Below are 23316 nucleotides of genomic sequence, written 5' to 3'. Positions count from 1 at the left end.
TTTATACAAAGTATTGCTGCATTCGAGGCGAAGTTGCAATAATTCAAAAGTAATTTCCCACTTACAACCCGTAAAAACAACCGAAAATTTCAACTCATTTCAACCTCGTCAGCTTGGAATAGTCTTCCTAACTACCAGTTCTTTCCCCCGTTTCCAGAGTGACGTCAAATCAACATGGCCTCTCATGCTGTAAATAGTGTACGCCCTGCTTAAAACAACAACAACAACAACAACAAAAAAAAACAATAAAAACCAGTTATGGAATTTGTAATGGTTTTAATGTGAATCGTATTGGTTTGAATGGAAACTCTAACGGTCCACTCGGGTCTTTACTGGTAATTTGTTGCCTTCTGTTGGTTATGTATATGTCATGTCAAGTGGATACCATTAATGGTAATAGTTTTAATGGTTAGCTGATGGTTTGTAATGGTGTTTGTAGTGGAAACCATTAGAATTTCTGTGAACGTTTCTATTGCTTGTGTGTTGTTGTTTTTTTCCGGCAGGTTCTCTCCTTTTAAATGAGTTTATAACCGTATTGGCTTTAGATCGAGTAATCTACAGACACTTAGTTAAATCGAGAACACTGACAGATCACTGCTCTGAGAGGGTAACCATCAACATTTAAAAAAGTTTATCACTAACGTTAGCCGGCTAGCTTGTCACTCGTTATTGTCCTGCTCGCTAGCTTGTTGCTAAGCGACCGTTGTAGACGTAACGAATGTCTGACATTCATTACAGTCGAACAGAAACCAGTAGAACCCGCTCAGGCCTGTGACTGCAAAAGTGTGCAAATTAGCGCTTAATAATAATTCCTTACATTCATATAGCGCTGTTCTAGACACGCGAAAGTGCTTACGAGGCAGCACGCTATACTGCGCTAGCATAACGGCGACGGATCGTCTCACGCCAGAGCCCGGATGTAGCAAAGCTTAGAAAAGGAGTTGTGAAATACTGAACCTGCTCTTTCAGGTAAACATTTTTTTTTTGCAAGGTGGCAATTTAACGTGTTAATCCCTTTCTACCTCCACTGTGCCCCATTTGCGTGTGAAGTGTTATCTCATTAAAGCAGAAAGGAAAGGAAACAGGAACAGCTTCTGCCCAGGAACAGGAAGACAGTCGACAGAAACAGGTGATGAAGCGGAGAGAAACGTTTGCGCTCTGAACACATTCCTTGCCGTTTCTGAACATCATATTGACATCTCAGGCAGACTTTGTCTCCTGTTTACCAGAGCAGCTCGTCCTTTCCCCCTCAGCCTCTTTTCTTCTTCTTCTTCTTCTTCTTCTTCTTCTTATTTTTGGTCTTTAAAGTAAAAGCAGTTTGAGATGACACAGTTTGGTTCTCTGGAGATTCCTCTGGTAGATTTTTGTCATAAATTCAATATGGCTCTCCGATGGGGTCTTCATAAATAAAAACCCATCTTATATTGCTTTAAAAGGAATGCCCATGGGACGACGGGCATCGTTTATTCGAATTTAATCGTAACCCGTAAATCATAGGAGCGTTTAGACAAGAAATGCTGGGATTTAAAACCTTCTCATGCTACATTTCGCTGCTGAGTGTGCACATTTCCATATACTGTAAGGAGACTCGCTAATGAGAACCTCGGCCGTCCGTATCATTAGCCACGAGAAACGTCTAGAGAAACCGGAATCGCATTATACACGTCTTTTTCTCGCCCTTTGAACTGTCATCTAGCTAGCGCATCCTCATATCGGTTTAGCTTCATCCCGTCACTAAAACGGCAGCGCTAATGCGTACTCGTACGCGGGGGTTGTACGAGGACTTCTTCTAGAGGAGTAGAGAAGAAACGAGCCAGAGGAGGGAAAAGAGACTCGGCTGTATGCGAAGACGTCCCTGTTATTTATAACCACGGATTCAACAAGCGACGGCGATTTTCCAAATTCCGCATATATACAAAATAATGTCCGACGAAACCCAGCACTGATTCTGACCCTAACCTTAACCGTTTGTAAAATGTTCTTCCTTTTTAATCTTTATAGATTCACGATTGTGTGCTGGGGAGGGAAATAAACAAATAAATAAATAAATGAATAAATCAATAAATAACTCAGCCAGAGAGTCCTTCGTTTAAAAGGACGCAAGGCTGTGGAGAAATCGATCTTTTTCTGCGTGGGAAAAATTAAAAAATTCCAATTGGCTCTGGCATTTCAAATATGTAAACCACGGTATAAGATTTTCCTCCAAAAAAAAGTTTCCAACGGACGGAAGTCCGTGTTCCGAATCATTCCGACGTCCACGATTCCGTTTCAGACGCTTTAATACGAAGCTCACGTTCTCGGGAAGCGTCAGAACGACGATGTGGACTACGTCCGGGACGTAAAAAACGTTACGGCGAAAGCTCGTGCTTTCCCAGTTTCCTCTGGAAAAGATTTCACGTACGGAATCCGTGCTGATCCGCCTCGCTTGTTAGAATCCGTGCAAGTTTGTCGTGAGGATTTGTCATTATTGCGGATCGATACGAACAGAAGCTATGGCACGTACGATGAAATACGACGGTGGCGTCGGTCCGAGATCCTGCCGAGAGCTACTGCGATCGTGCCCTGGAGTGCTAATCCAGAGATGCAGATCCGAGCTCCGGGTGAAATTGATCACAAAAGCCTCAGGAGCAGAGAGAGCAGGAAGACCTCGGAGTTATTTCTGAATATCTGGAAACCTTAGCAATCATAGATCGAACCTGAGCTCGAATTACTCCGTCAGGTCTTCTCCCTGAGTTTTCCTCCTGGGTCTCCGGTTTCCTCCCGCATCTCAAAAACATGTGTTGAGAATGGTGCGTTGTCATGAACGGTCTCATCCGGGGTGTATTCCCACCTCATACCCTGTATTCCTGGGACAGGCTCGGGATAAAGTGCTTACTAATTACTCAATGAATGACATGTTAATTGAAAACAACAACAACAACAACAAAAAACGCCTGATATTCTTGTCGGCTCATTATAATAATCTTGACAAGTTAAAAAATCAAAACAAACAATAAATAGCTATGAATGTATTCATAAACGTATATCTTTTATTAGCTTGTAATTGACTGTAATGTTAAAGAATAATAAAGGAAATGATTAAATACTAAAGAACTGCTTCTACAGTATATACAGTACTGTAAATGGGTATGCCGTAAAAGTCACAAAAGTGATGTGTATTATAAAAAGTGTTGTAATAATATAAATAACGTAATGATAAAAATAAAAGTCCTCTAACGGATTATATAAGAGAAAATATTCATTGTGTGAAATGGAAAAATCGGCGTATTGTCGCTTTAAGCAAAAAAAAAATTCGCCTGACATTTTCTCTTGGACTTGAATGATTTAGATCCAGATTCATTTTTATTTCACTTGTTCACACCCCAGAGCGAAATCACGACTTAATCGAGGTGAGAACTGAATTTTACTTCATAACCCGTGCATGAAAAATTATGTAATAATAATCAAAAAAAAAAGAAAAAAAAGGTGGTTTACACGACAGCTCGGTGTTCATATTAACCGTCTCAAAAGTATAACCAGAAAGCAGAAAACGTGGCACTCAAAGCCAAGCGGGATTGCTTTATTATACTGTACAAACACTTTTTGTTTAAGACGAGCCCAGACGCTCGGGAAAGCACGGACGGTTCTAATGAGAGCTTCAGCGGGATGGATGAATCCGCTCATTACGTCCTGATGTTCTGCACGCCTCTTCCCCCGTGGGCTCAAGTCAAATCTAAACAAATGAATGTTCTTATTGAATTCACACAAAGCCTCATTTCCTGCACCTGGAGTTAAGGATCACTGATTTGCTCTTAGCACAGCGGTTAACAACTGTTCCAGCTACGAAGGGCTTTTGTCTGTTGGCCAGGAAAGTTTGGAGAAACAACATTATCATCATGAGTCGTCAGAGGATCCGAGGTGTTTGTGTTCTTCACACAAATGAATCAACTAGCGCAAATCCGAATACTCTAGGTTACGGCCTAGAGCAGAGCAGGCTCGAGGAGAATCGTTACAGTGGGCTGATCGGGGAAATCGACGTACGAGCGTCTCTGGGTGACGACGAGATCGTTCCGGTGAAGACGGACATCTGCTCTCGTCTGCCTGTCGAGGTGTTAAAGACTTCTCGAATAGAAAGACGCCTCGCCGGGGGGAAAAGAAACGACGGGAGGAACAAGACAAGACTGTCGAGCTGTTACTTGGGGCCGTGTTTGGACTCCATCTGCTCATGTTACACAAGTCCTTCTTGGCATGCTGATAATTAACATCATGGCAGTCAGAAGCACCATGAGCATCTTATATGATCGTCGAGATCATCGTTTCTCTGCTCCACTGACCAAAAGGTATAAAAGACTGAAACCCAGCATGCGACTAAGGCCCCCCCCCCCCCCCCACGTTTTGAAAAAGTACTCCGTCGACCTGAACGGTTTGTTTTGGAAGTATCACGCGAACGCAAAATCGATTTGAAAATGCTCGCCAGCATTGCTCGCCCGCCAGCCCAGGGATAGTACTCGATGTTGTTAAAAACGGAGTATTGAGCGTTATAGAAGTGGAAATAAACAAACATGGCCGACAGTTCTACAACCAAAAATGACAAAACGCAACAATTCATTTGTATGGACTGACAATGAGGTGGAAATTCTGCTTAATTTATTCAAAGTGTTTCACTCAGGTCATATCCAACATCTTGGTGTGGTGGATTAAAGAGCTGGAAGAGTAGCCTGACGAGTGCTAGGTCAGCTTGTCCTTCATTCCTATCCTATTGTATTAATTCAACAACTTTTGACCTTTATTTTCTTTCTACATCATGTGATTATATATTGGGGGGAGGCGGGGTGAGCAGGAAATCCATGACGTATTAGCTCGTCACGGTTACGTTTCTGAAGCACGTCCGTTTGGCGCCCTTCTCTCCCTTTTCACAGAAAGTCGAGCGCACTTCGATTCCTGGACGGATCCTGCAAATTACGGTAGAGTACAGGAGAAGAAGAAGAAACCATCTCAGCAAGACTTTGAACGATTGCCAGACATCTGGAAACGGCTTAAAGCTCGCAGATCAGGTAGCAGAAAACCGAACGCTTCCCCGTTCACGCAGCTTTCATTATTATTACTACACACTGACTTCCAAAAGGAGTGAGATCGTGGATTCTCCATTAAAACCTGAAACGGAGCCAACTATTAATCAACCTCAGAGCGCTGCGATGAACTGGACCGTGCTGGAGAAGCTGTTCCTTTTCTCCTATTAATACAGGACTTGTTTAATCACCAAAATCGCGTTATTATTCAAATCATTTTTTTTTTTTTTTATCTATTGAAGTAATACGCTCCTGCAGTACATCTTTACTTCTTAACAATTTTTGTACAATCTACCAGCAGCTCTTCAATTTTCGATTTATTTATTTATTTATTGGTTTTGTTTCCTAGTTGCCTTCTGGTTCATGGACCGGGTTTGTCTGCCAGGCAGAATATCATGCATCTCTATTTTATTCGACTGGGATTTCAACTTCTGGATTGTTATTGTTGAGCTACCGATTTTTCCTTTCCTTTTATTTATTTATTTGTTTGTTTGCTTGTTTAAATATCAACAGGAACTGATTAAAAAAAAAAAAAAAAAAAAAAAAAAAAGTTTTATTACGTGAAAGCAACCATTTTTTAAAAAAAATAAATAAATAAGTAAGCAAGTAAATAAATAAATAAATGAATAAATAAATAAAAAAAAACCTCCACAAGGCTGGGCAAAGAAGCGTCCTTTATTGCAAGTTCTTATTAGCATTTTTTAAGTTCCAGTCATGATTTTGTTGCGAGACTGTTTGACTGACCCTGAAGCACGGCAATACAAAAAAAAAAAAAAAAAAAAAAAGAAAGAAAGAAAAAAACACCGCACGTGACATCCTCTTTTGTTGAAAACTGTCGTGTGCTCGTATAAAGGACGAGGCCTTGTTAGAAATAAAAATAAAAAATGTAAATGAAAACCCCCAAACAAACAGGCGTTGATCTGAAAACGAAAATATGAAGCTGACTGAATAACCCATTTGAGTAAGGAATCATTTTTATTTCATTTTTTTTTTTAAAGCACTCACGGATGCGAAAATGAGGAAAATAATCCGAAAAAAAAAAAGATTCGATTATATAAAACACGTGATTATTAAAATGATCTAGGAAAATAATCAACAACGGGGTGGTTTGACGAAGCTGCGGAATCTTCGACAGCAATTTGTGGTCTGGGGCTGCTGTTCTAGAAACATCTGCCAATCAGAAGCCAGAATTCGACAGCTTTGTATAAGGTATAAGGTAATATAAACAACTCCACGGGCAGAGTAGGACTTCCTGAGAGAAGACAGTAAGTCCTGCACGGATGCAGAATCCCGATGCCGGACTCCCATGTGTGCATCGTTACCGACTGCGGCAGGACTCAGAGATTGGTCGGTCTTCAGTTAGAGGAGAGGAAAAAAACAACATTCTCAACACCGCATAAACAATTCAGCAGCAAACACGAGCGAGGAAACCCGAGCGGTTCCGAGAGGAAAGAAGCGACGGCTACGGCACTAATGATCTCCGACTACAGCGTCTCCAACCCGCTGCTTGTTTTTATAGTTTGATGGAACAGGGACAATCGACTGTGGTCATGGAGATCGCTGAATCGGGCTTTTTAAGTGTTGTGCTCAAGAAGGACGCGAGGCGGTTTGTCTTCTGTAGACAAATCGTTTATTACGTACCAACACGGGGCTCTTCTCAAACAGAAATGTTTTTTTTTTTAATTAACCATCACCAGGATTAACACTCGTAATTCTGATTAATTCTCGTGGTGCTCTTGGCTCCGTGTTATTTAGTACATTTAGTAAATAACAATACATCTGGGCTAATAATATGATATAAATATTCGTAGCTCAGGTATTGTATTGGATCACTGGGTTTTTTTCCCCCCTCTTATTGGCTTCTCTAATAGCCAGAGTAGAACACACTGGACCATTTTCCCATCAGCCCTTATGATGGAGCCAACAGCGCGTGACATGGAGAGTTCATCATCTCCACTACACAGCCTAATCTTGTTCCCTGAATACAACCTCGCCGACAGCGTCCCTTCATCATCGACCGCGCGGAGATGAGGATGATGTTTGTATTGTTCCCGGTGACTCCAGACGGAAAGGTGCGTCGGTTTGGGACCGCCGAATGTTGCTTCTCCTTGAGAGTCGGGTTAACAACTGACCTCATTTTCTACACCTGCGAAAGGTCTGAGCGTACGTCCGGGCGTACGCTCTCTCTCGGCCGTCCCAGAACGAAGTCACACACGCGTACACGCGCAATTCGAAAAAAAAATATCTCATGTATATTATATGTTACACAACAGTGCTGCCGGATTCTCGATTCTGATTGGTCGGAAGGTTCGTTGGAATCATTGGTGAATAAAACACTTCAGGATGTGCCGTTATCGGAAAATGAATCAACTCATGTGGAGCTTCACTCTTGCCGTTGCCGTCTTCGTGAGTGTGTTTAGCTCTGGTCGGTGCAGCAGGACTCGTTTTTTATTTCTTTTTTTCCTCCGTCTTAAAGCCCCTCCAGCAGAGATACTGTCAAGGGAGTATAATGTTGCAGGTAAACTCGAGGCCTCCTGCTTTCGCTCGCGTTTCCTAGCTCCCTCTCGGCTTCGGAGCTGCCCATGGCTACAGCGGTGCTTCACGGGAAGTCCCAAGATTCTCAACATTCTCAACAACAACTCGCGTAATCAGAATCGGTTTACGGAGACAAATTGATTTCTTTTATATTTCGCTCAAACGTGGCTAAACAGGGATGACGGAGGCAATGCAAATGACTAAATGAGATTGGCAACTGTTACGCACATCCATGACAAGTGATAATTGCAGCTATGGCTGTTAAAAAAAATAATAAAAAAAAAAAATTCATAAATTTTTTGAAAAAGGCTGCGCAACAATAAGCAACACACCGTTCCAATCTCATTAACACTGGTGTGCAAGGCGTCGGTCTCACACAGGCAGTGCACAACACAATCCAGCACGGCTAATTAGAAAAGGGATCTGGGAGCACGCGCTGCAGCGCAGGAACGCGATCAGAGGCTGCGGTTCACCTCCCGCCCCGTCCCCACCTCCTCACTTGCTTTACAGTTCGGCGTAAACTCATAACAGAGCATTATATTACTTAACGAGGCGTTTCTCACAGCGACAGGAAGCCTGGAATTACTCGCTTCCTCTCGCAGTGATGCTGTGGAGGTTTCGATTCGGCAGCAACAAAGACAGGGACAATGCGCGAAACGTATTTTTTAACCGACATTAAGCAATGACGTTGACCAAGTTTGATGTTTTATTAAATCAGTACGTCTTTGTCGCGGACAAAATATCACACACGTCGTCATTTATTTATTTATTTATTTATTTTTTAAAGATTCTTCGGTCATGAGGTCCTCAAGGGCATAACGTGACCCACTCACTACAGGGTCACGGGGAACCTGGAGCCTATCCCAGGGAGCATCGGGTATAAGGCGGGGTACACCCTGGACAGGGCGCCAATCCATCACAGGGCACAATCACATACACACTCACACACCCATTCATACACTACAGACACTTTAGACACGCCAATCAGCCTACCACGCATGTCTTTGGACTGGATACGAGGACCTTCATCGTATAATCTGACATGGAGCAAATGTTGTCGGTGCACTGTATCGTAGAAGATACATTTAGCCAAGATATTACTGGCGTCTCGTATCGTGTGACGAGTAATCATCTTAAAAGACTACATCGCTTGTGGTTATGTTATGTTGAGTCTTTTGTTCTATATATTCTAATACGAGCTAATTTACTCAATCGGATTCATGCACGAGTTTGACGCACCAAACGTGTCCTGGTTGCTGGACTTGTGATTTGTGTGTAAATGATGTATTGCCGCCTCAGAGGTCAAGGGTCCCCAGTTCAATCCTGAGCTTTGGCTAACCAGGGACCCGTGGATGACACGTGTTCCACCTACAAAAATGTCGTCTGCCTACTATGAACTGCCCCTGAATGTGTGTATGCTTGGTGCACTGGCGTATGATCCAGGGAATATTCGCACTTCCTGTTCACACCCGCCGTTCCGGGGATCCACCGCGACCCTGACCAGGATAAAGTGCTTAGAGAAGACAAATGAATGTACTTCACGGCATATCTGTCACATTAAATGTGTTTTGATCCGGATGTCTGGTCTATACGTTTTTATACTTATATTACGTCTAACCCCCTGTGATTCCACTGCTTTAATTTCCAGAAAATTGAGTTTGATTGGTTTGAATTGGAACTATCTGGCTCGTGTGCGCATCACGCCCCCACCACATGCTCAGCTTGGCTTCAGGTTCGCATGCCGACATGTGGGCTTCACCTGTGGGCTGGTAAGCGATGAGGAATGAGTCGGCCTGAATTACTCACGCTTGGGGAAGCCGCTGCCTAAAGGGTCCTGGATACAATTTCCCCTGAACGGGCGAGTGACCTCGCTGACAGCTCGCTCACAGCCGAGGCTCTCCTGGCTGAACTAACGGACCTAATATGTGCTGGAAAGGTCAAGTCAGTGAGGATTACGGAGTACTCCTGAACTGACAGGCTGACCTTATCATGAATAATGTCCTCGCAAAGCACTCCCATATCCTCATCGGGATCCAGCTTAGTCTCTGTAGCAGTACACGCGGCGGGAGAGGGTGTGGGGTGGAAGTGCTTGGGGAAAGCTTAGCTAGAGAGAACAAATCTCTTTACGGTAAGCTCTCCTTGTCACGCCTATCATTCACCCATCGCTCTTTGTCTTGAGGAGCGTGTCTTAATTCTGAGCAATAAAAAATGGACAGTAGCTGCGTTTCCAGTTTTTTTCTCCCGCATAAAGAACATATCTGCGACATGTTTAGCGATTCTGGTGCTGGTGGTCTTGCTCGATGCTGTGTTTTCGTTGGTCCGAGAATAATAAAAAATTCTGCAATCCCAAAACACGAGGGATAACGTTCAGGTCTAGCTCCTAAAAACACAAGAGCAAGGGCTTCTTTACTCACCCACCAATTTCCAGTGAAGTTCGACATCATATTAAAGAGAATTCCAGAATAAAAGTATTGGCGACGTTGGTGCGAAAGCTGGATTCATCTAGAAGTCCCAGAATGCAATGGAGCTATATGACACAGCTGCTCTAAAGGTACAGCAGAGGCTAGTTAGTGTTCTACACGCACTATTAGCGATATTAGCATGAAAGTTGAAGTCTCGCTGCACCTCTATCAGCAGGTAGCCGACAGGAACGGCATCGTGGGCAAACATGTCGATGGAAGAAGTTTTAACCAAAAGCAAAACTGAGAATTTTAATTACAAACTAAATCTTGGCGATCACCGAAGATCACAAGTTACTAACAAAGATTAGCATGCAAACAGCTTGGTATATTTCCTCCTCCGCTCATAATTATTGTTTAAAAGCGCCTGAGAAACCCTCTAATGTTCTCCTCCTGGGGCAAAAAAATCAAAAGGGCTGAAATGTCAGATAGGATACAGGAACAGGTTAAGTAACCTGTCCCTTGCTAGGTATTACCTGACTCGGACAGAGGCACAAGACCGCGAGTAATGGAAATGTCAATCGGTGTGGAAGTTCGAGTCACACACACACACACACACGCACAAACACACACTCGGAGTGCAGGAGCACGACAGGCAGTGTCATAACCACACTAGTCAAGCTGCAGTGAACCGTGCTTGGCAGCGCCCTTGGCTTCATCCATGTAAACAATCCTCTACGACGTGGGAGGGCATGAGGAAACCGCAAACACCCACCGCTCAGCCTCTACGCCGAACTCTGAAAATCTCACTCGAGAGCCTCGCCAACAGAGAAGGTGTGAGACAGCTGCAGCCAACGAGTCAAGATCCGAAAGCGTTCGGGAACGAGGCACAAGCGTCAGGTCAAACGAGCCGAGTTCTCGATTCTGATTGGACGGGAGGTGTCGATTCAATCTTCTATAAGATCTCTCAAACCTGACAGTAGAGCAGCTGCAAATCACAGGTTTATCTTAAACGCGCACGTTACTAATACGTTATCGTTTCTATAGTAACGGCTCGTTCACGGGGACTCGCATGGCAGGCGATGTGCTTAATCGACAGCGGAAAACAAACCATCGATACGGCGAAGCTTTCTGTAATAAGACATTCGTTTTACGGTCGTGGAAGGAGTCTCCAGTGTCGCCATTCTTCATGACGGTTTCTTAGTGACATGATATAACTACAATGACCTGTAGTTTTTTTTGGTGTTTTTTTTTTTTTTTTTACATAATAACATGAAAAGATTGAATGAACGAATGACCTTCTACGATGATAATCTTGTTTTCCGGACGTTTCGCAAACATTAAACGTAACTAGAAATGGATAAAAAGTACGATGCCATTTTTCCACATATTAAAAATTGTAATTGCTGTAATTGTCTAAGAGCGACCGAACACTTACAGGACGTGCTCTTATAGGAAAATAACCAACGTCGGGTGGCAATAGTAACTCTGCTTCATCACACCACCGACCTGCTGTTGAGGATTTTTCTGGAACGGTACGCTCCCAAGTGTCGTCCCCCCCCCACACACACACCCCCACGCACTTATTCTCATAGTCTTCATGCCCAAATAAACTTCAGCGACAGACAGAAATCACAGCTCAATCTTTCATTCAGCTGCAGCCCTGTGATTGCCATCAGGGCCTCTGAAAGTCAGCAATTAGACACACACATTTCGGTGATTAGCTCGGGCTCAACAGCCTGGCAATCACGTCATAATGAATTCTGTCAAACTCGGCAGCTTCCTCCTCCCTCTCCCACGCTAAAGAGATTTCGCCGTCCCGGTTCTAAAGCACTCGACCAGCTGCCGCGCTATACATCCGGAAAACTCCGACACACACTTGTTTTAAATATGTCAAGCTGTTTTCATCCCTCGGTGTTAATTAGGCCGGATAGCTGCGGGTTCTGTATAAGACAGCGTTAATCTGAACGTCCCGAATCATCGTTCCGAGGTAATATTCAGATAAAAGACCCAGGGTGAAAACCGTGGTGTTTTTTTTTTTTTTTTTTTTTGTCATGTCAACTAGTTTTAGAGTAATAAAGCTACGTTCTGGTGCTTTGAGGTTGCTGGATGTCCCGGCGAGAGACGTTTCCGTTGACAGACCACGGTTCATAACGCGACTATTCCTAGAGAAGTCCTCATCTGGAGAAGGTACGACGATCCGAATTTGCTCTGTGTTTCATCCGCCCCGGCTTTCATCAATTCTCACATGCCAGATCTTTCCCGGCGAGGGATACGGAGGTGTGAAGAAAATCATAGGGAGTCTCGGGTTTGGCTCCGAAAGTCGCGCAGATCTGCAGCTCACTTCGAACGGATGCGGTCCAATCTTCCGAGAAACAAAAGCAAAAATAAGTAAATAAATAAATAAATAAAAACATCAAGTAATTGGGCTAATCTGAGAAACGCTCGATCGGGGTGCAAATAGATCGCAGTTAAGAGAAGTACTAAAATAATAAACACGTTCCTTTCTCGTGTCAGACTCTTAAACAAAGAAAACAAAGCCGGATGCGTTACCAGCCGAGTCGAACGGGTCCGATCTGAAGGGCTGTGAAAGCGTCACGGATGTAGTATACAGAGGACGTTCGGATCGTCTCCTCGAGAAAAGGATTCTCGGCCCGCGAGCCGAGTGAGAAAGCAGATTTCGAGACGACAATACTATCGACAGGTGATACGGAAAAGCTAAAGTGACTCTACTTCTGCCTCAAACATGCTGAGCGACGGCCACGTTAAGCTCCGTTTAAGTAGAAGCTAAGCAGTGTACCGTAGCCTGAGCTTTTCCAGCCTTCCAATCTCCTGCCTGCCTGCTACAAATGCAATAAAGGCAGGTTTGACAGTATCAGCAGTATTTACATGAATCATCAGAGTAATAGTATTCAATTTGCACCCGTTAGTGCTCTAAACGGATTATGACTTTGGAAAAAAGCCAGCCGATACGCTGTAATCTCCTCCATTTACAACATTCTTGACATACTTAAGAGGGTAAAAAAAATATATATATATATATATATATATATATATATATATATATATAAAAAGAGCTAATTCAAAATTGAAAGCAGTTCAGAAAATAGAGCTAGTAATGAATTTACATTGGAAATCATCATTCATCTTCTAGTCCTGATATTAATGAGTGTTTGGGTCGAATTTTAGCATGACTGTACGGTATGTATGATGGATTGTTGACAATTAATGGACTTGCTGAGACTGAGTAACGCTGCTTGTGTTAAAGGTCAACTCGAAGCTGATTTCGTCTCATATGTCAAGACAGGCTGCAGCTTCGGCCCTGGCTAATTAACTTCTCTAAATGAACCGTGCCAGTGCTGATGAACAGAGGCGAACGATCCTGATGGGTCATAGCAATAATTGTCAAATCTACCAGTAAAGCTCTGTTTACAATGAACTATCGGTCGTTTCTGGCGGTATACAGCTACGTCGGGGTCGTCGGAATTTTCAAATCTCAAGTATGGTCAACTAGGAGAACAAGCAACGAGGAAAACCAGGGGTTTGTTGTTAACCGGATTGGATTGGCGATGATGATATGATTCTGGATTCACCCGTTTTTTTCAAAGCTGTCGTCCGAACACATCTCCAAGCTCAAACCTGCTCAAGGACAGCTTATTGTACGTGAACTTTCACACATAAACGATCTCACGTCCACTCAACCGAGGTTGTAATTGCAAATCCTCGAGTTAATTCAAGTTCTAAAAAGTGCTCTTGTTGAAGTTAAAAGTAATTTTGAACGAGCGTATAGTCTAGTCGGTAACTCTGCACTATGGATTTATATCTATAGACAGTTTTAATTAAAGTGTTAGCACAGGGATGGGAGATATATTGCCATTGCCATGCACAGCATAATAAAAGGAGGACTACTGGAGATATATTTAAAAAAAAAAAAAGAAAAGAAAAGAAAAAAGTTTATTGGTTTATTGGTCTATTCATAACGGAACTTGAACTATGCGTTCCTAAATACGTCGTGCCTCTTTAGATGAGCCGAAAATATTCACCAAAATGTATGGAAAACTGACCATAAGTTAAACAGCAAAACTCTTGTGTGAGCGTTATGTCTTCCTCACTCTCGGAGGACTTCTCTAGGCTTCCTTGGCATATGCGATCATACGCCGTCTGAACACTAACAACCGATAACAGTGACGTCGATCTATGTTAGACATGGCTAAGAATCGCAAAAAGGAAAAGATGCAGATGTCGCAAGGGACGGTAAATAAGGAGCAATAAATAAACAATAAATTGAGCAAATGAGTAATGTAGGAAACCGAAACATTGAGGCGGGTACATAGAGTTTGGGACGCCAAGGGGGGGCGGGGGGTAATAGTGAACCCGGATATGATAGCGACTCTTCTCATGCACCAACAGTACAACTTGGGAGGTACTGTAGAACAAAATAACCTGACCTGGTCAAAAAAAATATACATATATATATATGTATATATATGTGCAAATAGAAGATAAATGAGCATTGTAAAAAGCCAAAACAGTGAGGCAGGTGTGTAGAGTTTAGGAAATGAAAAGATGGTAATAAGGAAACCGAACATGATCGCGAGCCGGCCTGGCATCACTGCCTGAGAGTGTTAGCACAACATACCCTGACCCGGTCAACAAGAGTCGCGGAAATACTAAAAATGCCCTCCAGTTTTGAGTCCTAACAACCAGTAATGACCATTTTTTTTTATAAACATAGCTTAGAATTGCAAAGGCATGTTAGATTTTTACTAGGAACAGAATTAAAAAAAAACAAGCTAAAATGAAGAGGCTAAAAAAAAAACCCAGCGGATTGGTGAAGTGACATCGGAAACTGTAAAGACAATGAGTAACGTGCTGCAGGAAGACAAACCAGTGAGCAACGTACACGTATTTTGGGAAGTCAAAGACGGTAACAACGAGACGAATATTGACTCTTGGTGTAAAATATGCGCCAATATGAGTACCTGAGAGTCAGCGTAGCTCAACATAACCTGACCCGGTCAACAAGATTCAACTGGTGTTCATGTCTCGCTCTCACATAACCTCAAGTTGAACAGAGAAGGTTTTTAGGTGAACGTGAAATGATATCTCTCAATGTAGGTTCAACTTAGCTAGCATTAAGTATAAGTAGCTAGCATAAGTTAGACGGTTCTAAGTATAGCCAAAAATTCGATGTCCTTATTAATTGCTATACATAAGAGTTTAATTAGAATCTGGAAAAAGTATGCACGTAAACGTTTTTCTAGTGTTTACTTAACTAAACCGAAACAGACGTATAGAAGCTTTTTACACCGAACACCTGGTGGTGCGCACAAAACCTTGTTTAAACCTCAAGTGATGTGTAAAAGGACTATATATATATATATATATATATATATATATATATATATATAAACTCTAGACAGCTTACATTACATTCTGCATGAGCTTTAGAGTTCCATTTGCTGAGATCATCGCTGGGGATTTCGAGCGGAAAAACAAATGGAAGAAAGTGTCACATGTCTTTTCTCAAAAAATTCCAGCAACATTAGAGCAACCGGCCTGATGCTGAATGACTCATAGCAGAGTGACGATAACCAGTCCCGGGCCCCATCAGGAACATTCGGGTGCTACGAAAACAAGTTATTTTATTTTTATTTCTCCCACATGCCAGGAGAGATGGTGGATGAAATGAGTACTAGGGGCAAGTTCAGAATCCAGATGGATTTTTTTATTATTAATGGTTGCTCACTGTTATTCTGGATCACCCTCAGTAGGGAAGCATCGATCTTGTGGTTCTTACAAGTATTGCGCCACGTATCTTTGTGTCGTTCAGACCAAAGTTACACACTGAGTCAGCATGTTAGCTTCTCGAATCTTTCGCCACTGTGACCAAAGTGACCGCCGGTCTCGGAGGGATTAGTCACTGGTGAATTAGATGATTTCTTTTGGAGTTGATCTTGCTGTGTGCAAAAGACATCTGTGTTCAGTGATTTTTAATAATGTTAGAGAACAAAGAAAAGTGGGACAACTAACGAATAAAACTAAAGGGGTATCATCCATCAACACACACACACACACACACACACACACACACACACACATACACATATATATATATATATATATATATATATATATATAATTCTAATATGTATATGTGTGTGTATTATGTGTGCATATGAGTGTGTGTGTATATATATATATATATATATATATATATATATATGTGTGTGTGTGTATTATGTGTGTGTATTATGTGTGCATATGAGTGTGTGTATATATATATATATATATATATATATATATATATATATATATATATATATATATATATATATATATATATATAATTCTAATATGTGTATTTATTTATTTAATATATGTGTGTGTATTATGTGTGCATATGAGTGTGTGTATATATATATATATATATATATATATATATAATTCTAATATGTGTATGTGTGTGTATTATGTGTGCATATGAGTATGTATGTATATATATATATATTTGTGCAACAAGTTCCCAAGTAACTTTGACTATTGTCCAATTATTCTTAGTTTTTATGGTATGGGTTTACCTCACGCTCAGTGATTATATTCTTGTAAGGGACAATAGAAGTGATTATTGGATTAACCCAAATCAAGAGACAGCACTCACGCCCATGGTTTTGCTTTCACTCTGGCAGTGGTCCAGACGCTATTGAAAAACAGTCTCAGGTACTTCAAATCAAGAAACATCTGGTAACCATGGAAACATGAACTACACACAGGTGTGGGTTGTTTTTTTCTTCTTCTTCTTTTTTGGATAATCATGCAGAAATCGACTTAAGAAGCTAGTGTGAATATACGCAACTTTCCTCGTGGAAATATCGACCCGTATACTATAATCATTTTCATCCTCATGCTGTCTCGAGGAGTTGTGAACATCCGGCTGTTTCCGACCCACAATGAATCCGCAGGTAAAACCTTATCGATCTAAAAATATACAGGTAAAATAAGACCATCGTCTATATCTTTCAGTGAATCCACCTGTCCATCGACTCGTCCGTTAAATTGAGCTGATTGTAAAAGCCTTATGAGACAAAAGAAAGGAAACGTCATTGAACCGTCGACGTGTTGCATAGAACTTCCCAAACAACTTGTGAAATTCTTTCTGTCTAATCTCAGAGTCGACGATCGTCAGAAACGTTCGACGGATGAGCTGAGGATGAATATTTGCACCGAAAATGCATCCGATTGAAAGTACAGACAAGGCAGGTGAGCTTGTGTTAAAGTGTGTGTGTGTGTGAGATAGTAGACGGTGTGTGAACCCATCACGAGTGCGTTCAGGATCCACGGCTCAGCGGCGTGTGGATGAGGGAAGGAACAGGTTTCACTGCGAGTGTGCCGTGGTGTGATGGATGAGTTTGGACAGACGAGTGCCAGGACTGACACACGGCATTAGGATCAGGGCAGCGGCCCACCGGAGCCACGGCTATAATACACTCTCTCACGGCACAGAGAGGCAGACTGGGGAGGTCAGGGAGAAGAGCCAGAGGGGCGAGGTGTCAGATCGAATAATCCTATCAAGCAAACGACGTCGGACAGACACGCAGTCTCGACTGGATACTGAATTCAGTAACTTTCTGTAAATCTTGTATCGTTAGAGTTACGTCTAATAATTAGTATGTTTTCGAAGCATGCTAATTAAATCCAGGACCTGTTTCATATTGTGCACATCTGTATTCAGTCAGTATTAAATCCAGCGTCACTGGATCACAATATGCCATGCTGAAACGTATATGTAGTTCATAGACTCCAAAAAAACAAAAACACCACCAACAACAACAACAACAACTATGGACTGCCATTAGAAGCCAATATTACATACATAACTATGCCACTATTATTTAATTGATAGCATCATCCCTTTAAAAACAAAAACATTTCCACATGCTGTTCAGAGACATTCCTCATATTGAGGACTAAAATCTTTTAACGCATAAAATAATTAGCGACACACTTATAGACAGAATAATAACCCGAGCTAAGGAGTGCTAGGTCAGCTTATCTTTCATCCCATGGGGCGCGTTTTCTTTACAAAGCGAGCACGTCGGATTCACATAAACGTCGGCTTTATCGCGTTTACTCCACGTGAAAAGCACGATAAAATCTCACGTTTAAAAGGCGTGCGTCTAGACGGCGGTCCGTCGAAGGACCCCGTCTCGGACCGCCGCCTTTAAAACACAAGCGGCACAGGAAGCATCGACGTTAACTCCATTCTGACCACAAGCGACTTTCCCCGTGAACGTCGACGGCGATATGAATATCTGCTCGTTATATATCCGGGCATCCTTTTAACACGCGTACCGTAGTACCGTCCGACTCGATTCTTCTAATCTAATCTACGCCGTCTGATTTCACCCTGAAGACTCGGAAGCGCCGAGTCCGATTCCTCTCGAGACTTTTTCTTCGCCGTTGTCGCCTCGGGCTTGTTCTCAAGGGGTCCGAACGCACGGAAACGTGTACGTCGGAGTTCTACAACGTGTGTCTTCGGTTGCATCGTGCTCTCGGGAAAGACGCTTGATGTACTCAGGTGCACGCGCCGAGAAGAAAATGTTCCTGTGTGGGCGACTATGACCGATTTAGATCGACCTGATGAAAAGCTTACAGAGTTTCAGTTTACACGGCTTTAGAACTATTTAAAAGTTTGTTTATTTATTTCATTTTTCGGCGGTAAAGGCGAGACCGCTAATAAGAAAAAGTAAGAAATACAGTCAGACAGCAGCATTAAGAATGCATTTCAGCAATTTATCGCGACCCGCGAGTTACACGGCCTAACGTGGGAGGTTCGATACGAAGACGCTGGAGAAATGGGCCGTGTATTTATGCTAATGTTGCCACGGGGTAAAGGGGCACGGCTCAAAGCGATCCGAGGAATAAAATTTTATTGGGGTTGATGTTGCTCGAGAGCTCGAACTAGCCGCCGTGCATGCAAATGAGCGAGTTTTTTAAATGCACGCGCATAATATCAGCAAATAGCCATTTGCTCTGTGGCAGAATTAATGACTATTTTGCTTCCCTGCCAAAAAGTCAAACGCCCAACTGACGAGCTTTTGTTTGGCGGTGGAAAAGCAGATAATTGTCGAGCCGTTTCTCCGAGACGCGTGAAAGATAGAGTCAGAAGAAACGAACGCTGACTCACAACTCGTTCGGTTTTGTCAGGCTCGTTTGTTTTCTTATTCGCTTTGAACGAAACAAATGTAAAAGCAGAGCAGAGATCACCGTGTTGTCTGTCTGGCGGGTCTTTTATATTCAGTCCTGTGTTTCTCTCTGACACACACACACACACGCTCATGTTCTCATAGCAGCAGTGAGATGTGATGCAGCCGAAGCTTTAATCTTTTTCACCCCAAGGTCTCTGACTCCATTACAGTAGGACTCTTCTTAGCTCTCGAATGTGACGAGGCCTATCGTCCGTCACATCTCTCCTCATCACGGCCTAAAACGAGCGCGCAGGACATCGTGTATCATCACATCACGAGTCTCGCACTCTATAAAGAAGAAGGAACAAAAAAAAGCCTGAAAATCCGAATCAGCGGCACGAGCAGATTTCAATGGAAACGTACTATTTTGCAGTTTTATTACCGCGGACAGATGGCAGGTTGGTGTCGGGAGCCGTAATCGAAAGCCAAGACCAATTAATTAACATGCACTCGACCATAAAATAAACCTTTCTTTCTCTGCTTCTTTCTTGTCTTCCTCATTTAAAAAAAAAAAAAAAAAAAAAAAAAAAAAGGATTATTATTTTCCTCTCCAGAAAGATAAACCTTTTTTTGATGTGCCTGGAGTTACCTTCATACCTCACCTGCACTCTGAGAAGACCAGGATTTAGAATGCCTCATCATTTTCATTCTTCCTTAACTTCCTTAACTTAATTTCATTTCTTGTCTGTGATTGGTCGGAAGGGGTTCGTGAAGTTTCTACAACAGCAGCTCTGAAAGCTGAGCACGGACTACGGAAAAGAAGGGGGGGGGGGGGGGGGGCAATTATCCAAAGCATTAACTCCAGAAAACGCACTTATTTGAGAAAATCTATTAATAAAAATACAGTAATCTGAGGGACTAAGTCCAGAAAAATGAATTTTGTTATACAGGTTATACTTAAAATCCGTTTCTTATTAGTCGTAGATTATGTGGAGCGTCTTCCGTACGAGGCCTTGTGTATGAGCGGTTACTATAGAAACGAGAAGATACGAGAAGGAGCACGTTCGTGTTACAGCGCGGTTATATGGAAATAATGCGCACGTCCCGACCAATCAGAATCGAGCATTCCACTGCACGGTGTTATACACCGATCATCCATAACATTACAAGCACCTGCTTGAAATTGAGCGCGTCCGTCTTGTCGGTGCCGCCGAAACAGCTCGGACCCGTCGAGGTACGGACTCCACGAGACTTCTGAAGGTGTGCTGTGGGATCTGGCACCTGGTTCTGGTTAGGAGCGAATCCTGTAAGTCCTGTAAGTTGCGAGGTGGGCCCTCAATGGACGGGACTTGTTTGTCCAGACGCTCGATCGGATTGAGATCTGGGGAATTTAGGACCGTGTGTTCCGACAGCTTTCGATCAGAGCCAGCATGAACTTTTTCAGCAATTTGTGCTACAGTAGCTCTTCTGGGAGCCTTGGGTGCTCATGACCCTGTTGCCAGGTCACCGGTTATCCTTCCTTGGACCACTTTTAGTAGGTACTACCCACTGCATACCGGGAATACCCTGTAAGACCTGCCATTTTGGACATGCTCTGACCCGGTCGTCTAGACATCACAATTTGGCTCTTCCCAAAGTCGCTCAGATCCTTACACTTGCCCATTTTTCCTGCTTCCAACACATCAACTTCAAGAACTGACTGTTCACTTGCTGCCTAATATATATATATATATATATATATATATATCCCACTCCTCATGGGTCCACTGGTTTTAATCTTATTCCTGATTGGTTTAAATAATGTAATAATAATACTAACGCTAAAACCTCACTTTCTTTAACATATCACTGTGAAGGATTAAGGGCTCGTATTCATTTTTACAAGCGTCAACCTGCTCGCTTTAAAACTTCCGGAGCCTGCAATAAGAGGTGATCTGTGATCTGTTTTCACTCGTCCTGACTGATAACGTGAGGAAGATCAGGAGCTCCTCGTCACGTTCCCCTACACGGTTATGTGAACGAGAAACAATCCAAATGGCACGATCGTTTCTTCCTGCAACGGTCCGCGTTGTACTTGTCCTCTCCGGCTCGGTCATTACAGACGAGTCGAAAAGTTACATTAAAAGTTTAAAAGTAAAAAGTTTAGTTGGAGTTAGTTTGAGTTACCAAGAGTCCTTTATAATTAAGTTTTTTTTGAAATGCAAAGCCTGCAGCAGTTAACTGATTAAGGCTCTCTCCTAACTACATCCAGTTATAATTAAAAAAAAAATTAGTCTTTCATAATAAATGAAGAACTCTGTAGAAGTTAAAACCAAAAGACGTGGTTTGGTTTTTGTGGCTATTCATTGTACGGATTAAATACTAAAAACAAGTCCAATCCTTACAGCCACTACCTCATAATAAAACCATTTTTAAAAAAATCAACTCGTACCCAATAGACTATTTGGCATTAAAGCCAATAAAATGTCCCAAAATGGCTTACGCAGTGAAGTATGCCCAGTATCTCCCGACCTGCTTGTTCCCTTCACACGTCCCAAGAGGCAAGAAGTAATTTTAAGGAAAAACCCAGTCTAGACTCATCAATTTGGCAAATACAAAGACTGGCAGTGAGCTTTACCACGAACCTTCCGTCTCTGCCGCTTTTTACAGAAATAAAACAGTTTTCTGCGGCAAAGCCGATGCTCGTGCGATTAAATCAGACAGACAAAGTACGCATTTTACTGCGCTCGAGTGTATTTATTGCGTTTATTGCTTTCCCGTGTTCCCCCGAAACTCATCCGAGTTTGTCAGTGAATGTGCTTCTTGTTGTCAAGACAGGCTCTTAGCAATTAAAACTAACACTTAAAGTGGGGAAAAAAGAAAAAAAAAGTCTAATTGAAACTGCCAAATAGCTCAATAAGTGCTGGGCTTTTCATTTCCATAAATACCTCACCAGATATAAAGTCGTCTCGGAGGATCTCGAAAAAGGTTTCAGACGACAAAAAGAAAAAAAGGAAAGAAAAGAAAGAAAGAAAGAAAAAAAAGCAGGGTCGTTACAGCAGACGGGGACGGAGAGAAAACGGGAAATGAGACACGCCAGACAGCTACAGAATGGGAATTTGCAAAAAGAATAAGGTGATATAAGGGGAGTAATAATAATAATAATAATAATAATAATAATAAACAAACAAATAAATAAATGAAAATGGCATACGGATAAAGATTTATTTATTTTTTTTAAATAAACGTTCACATAACAGATGCGTTTCTGTCTCTCCGCGACTGTCACGGTTGTCTTTTCATGACGACGTCCTTCTGCTTCTTTTCAGTTATTATATTCCAAGGTAAAGTGTACTTCCAGCGAGCCGGAGCGTTTTCAAAAGTGCCCTAGCTGTCGTAAGTTATTATCGTTTTAAGTTCACTCCTGTGTTCCGAGCAGACATTTCTACATATTCCTGTCTATAACGGTGTCTAGCGAACTAGCTGAATATGGAGAAGAGCCTGTTTTGAGCGCTGGAGGATTTCTCACCGCTGTCTCCGCCCACACATGTCCGATTTAACACGTACTATATCCTAGATGATGTAATTTGGGGAGGGTTTGGAGTTAGTGTATAACGCTGACCGTCAGCGGCGTCGATGACGATGTCGATGTCAGTGGGTTCTTTCTTTTTCAGGACATTCCACGTTGTTGTATTGGCTATCCCCAAAGTTTTTGTGCAGTTTGTCAGATTGATTTTCCTTTCTCTTCTCAGCTTCAAAGTGGCTTGCTTTTCTCCCATAGGCATCTCTCTGATCTTCATGTTGGTTTATCCTTTTTACCAACATATTCAGTCTTCACAGGTGAACCTGAAGGCTAAAACCAAGCGTAGACGTTCAGAGCGATTTATTGTTTAAACAATCAATCTAACAGGACACACCTGGGTAACAAGGAAAACCCCGCCTACTTCGCCCCCACCCCCCCAAGTCAATGGCGTGTTCCAGTATTTTTGCTCGCCTATAAATCGACCGCTCTGATACAAGACTGTGCTCTATGTTGTTTAAAACCCAGGAAAAATAAACGCTGAAATTTGATCTCAAACCCTTAAAAACAAGCGAATAGGCCTTTTGCGTTCCAATAGTTTTGGAGGGGACGGTATCACATTAAAACAAGAATATTTCCATATTTAT

The 23316-nt window shown here is 42.3% G+C and overlaps 1 protein-coding gene and 1 long non-coding RNA gene across 2 annotated transcripts in view; both read right to left on the bottom strand.

Annotated features, from left to right (window-relative positions):
- Positions 1 to 10253, bottom strand: part of kirrel3a (kirre like nephrin family adhesion molecule 3a) — a 53865-nt gene extending 43612 nt beyond the window's left edge. The window contains exons 1-2 of the mRNA XM_053645855.1: positions 10169 to 10253; positions 9567 to 9628 (exon numbers count right to left, since the gene is read on the bottom strand). Coding sequence (XP_053501830.1) covers positions 9567 to 9628; positions 10169 to 10253 — 147 coding nt within the window. The remainder of the gene's footprint in view (positions 1 to 9566; positions 9629 to 10168) is intronic.
- Positions 10254 to 18609: 8356 nt separating this feature from the next.
- On the bottom strand, positions 18610 to 22834 carry LOC128620895 (uncharacterized). Its single transcript, XR_008388190.1, has 3 exons — positions 20119 to 22834; positions 19833 to 19979; positions 18610 to 19722 (listed from the first exon to the last, which is right to left on the bottom strand). It is a non-coding gene; the product is annotated as an uncharacterized LOC128620895 (long non-coding RNA).
- Positions 22835 to 23316: the final 482 nt, after the last annotated feature.

This window comes from Ictalurus furcatus, chromosome 16, assembly GCF_023375685.1.
Source record: "Ictalurus furcatus strain D&B chromosome 16, Billie_1.0, whole genome shotgun sequence".
In the NCBI taxonomy this organism is placed as follows: Eukaryota; Metazoa; Chordata; class Actinopteri; order Siluriformes; family Ictaluridae; genus Ictalurus; species Ictalurus furcatus.
This window is presented reverse-complemented; position numbering and strand designations above follow the sequence as displayed.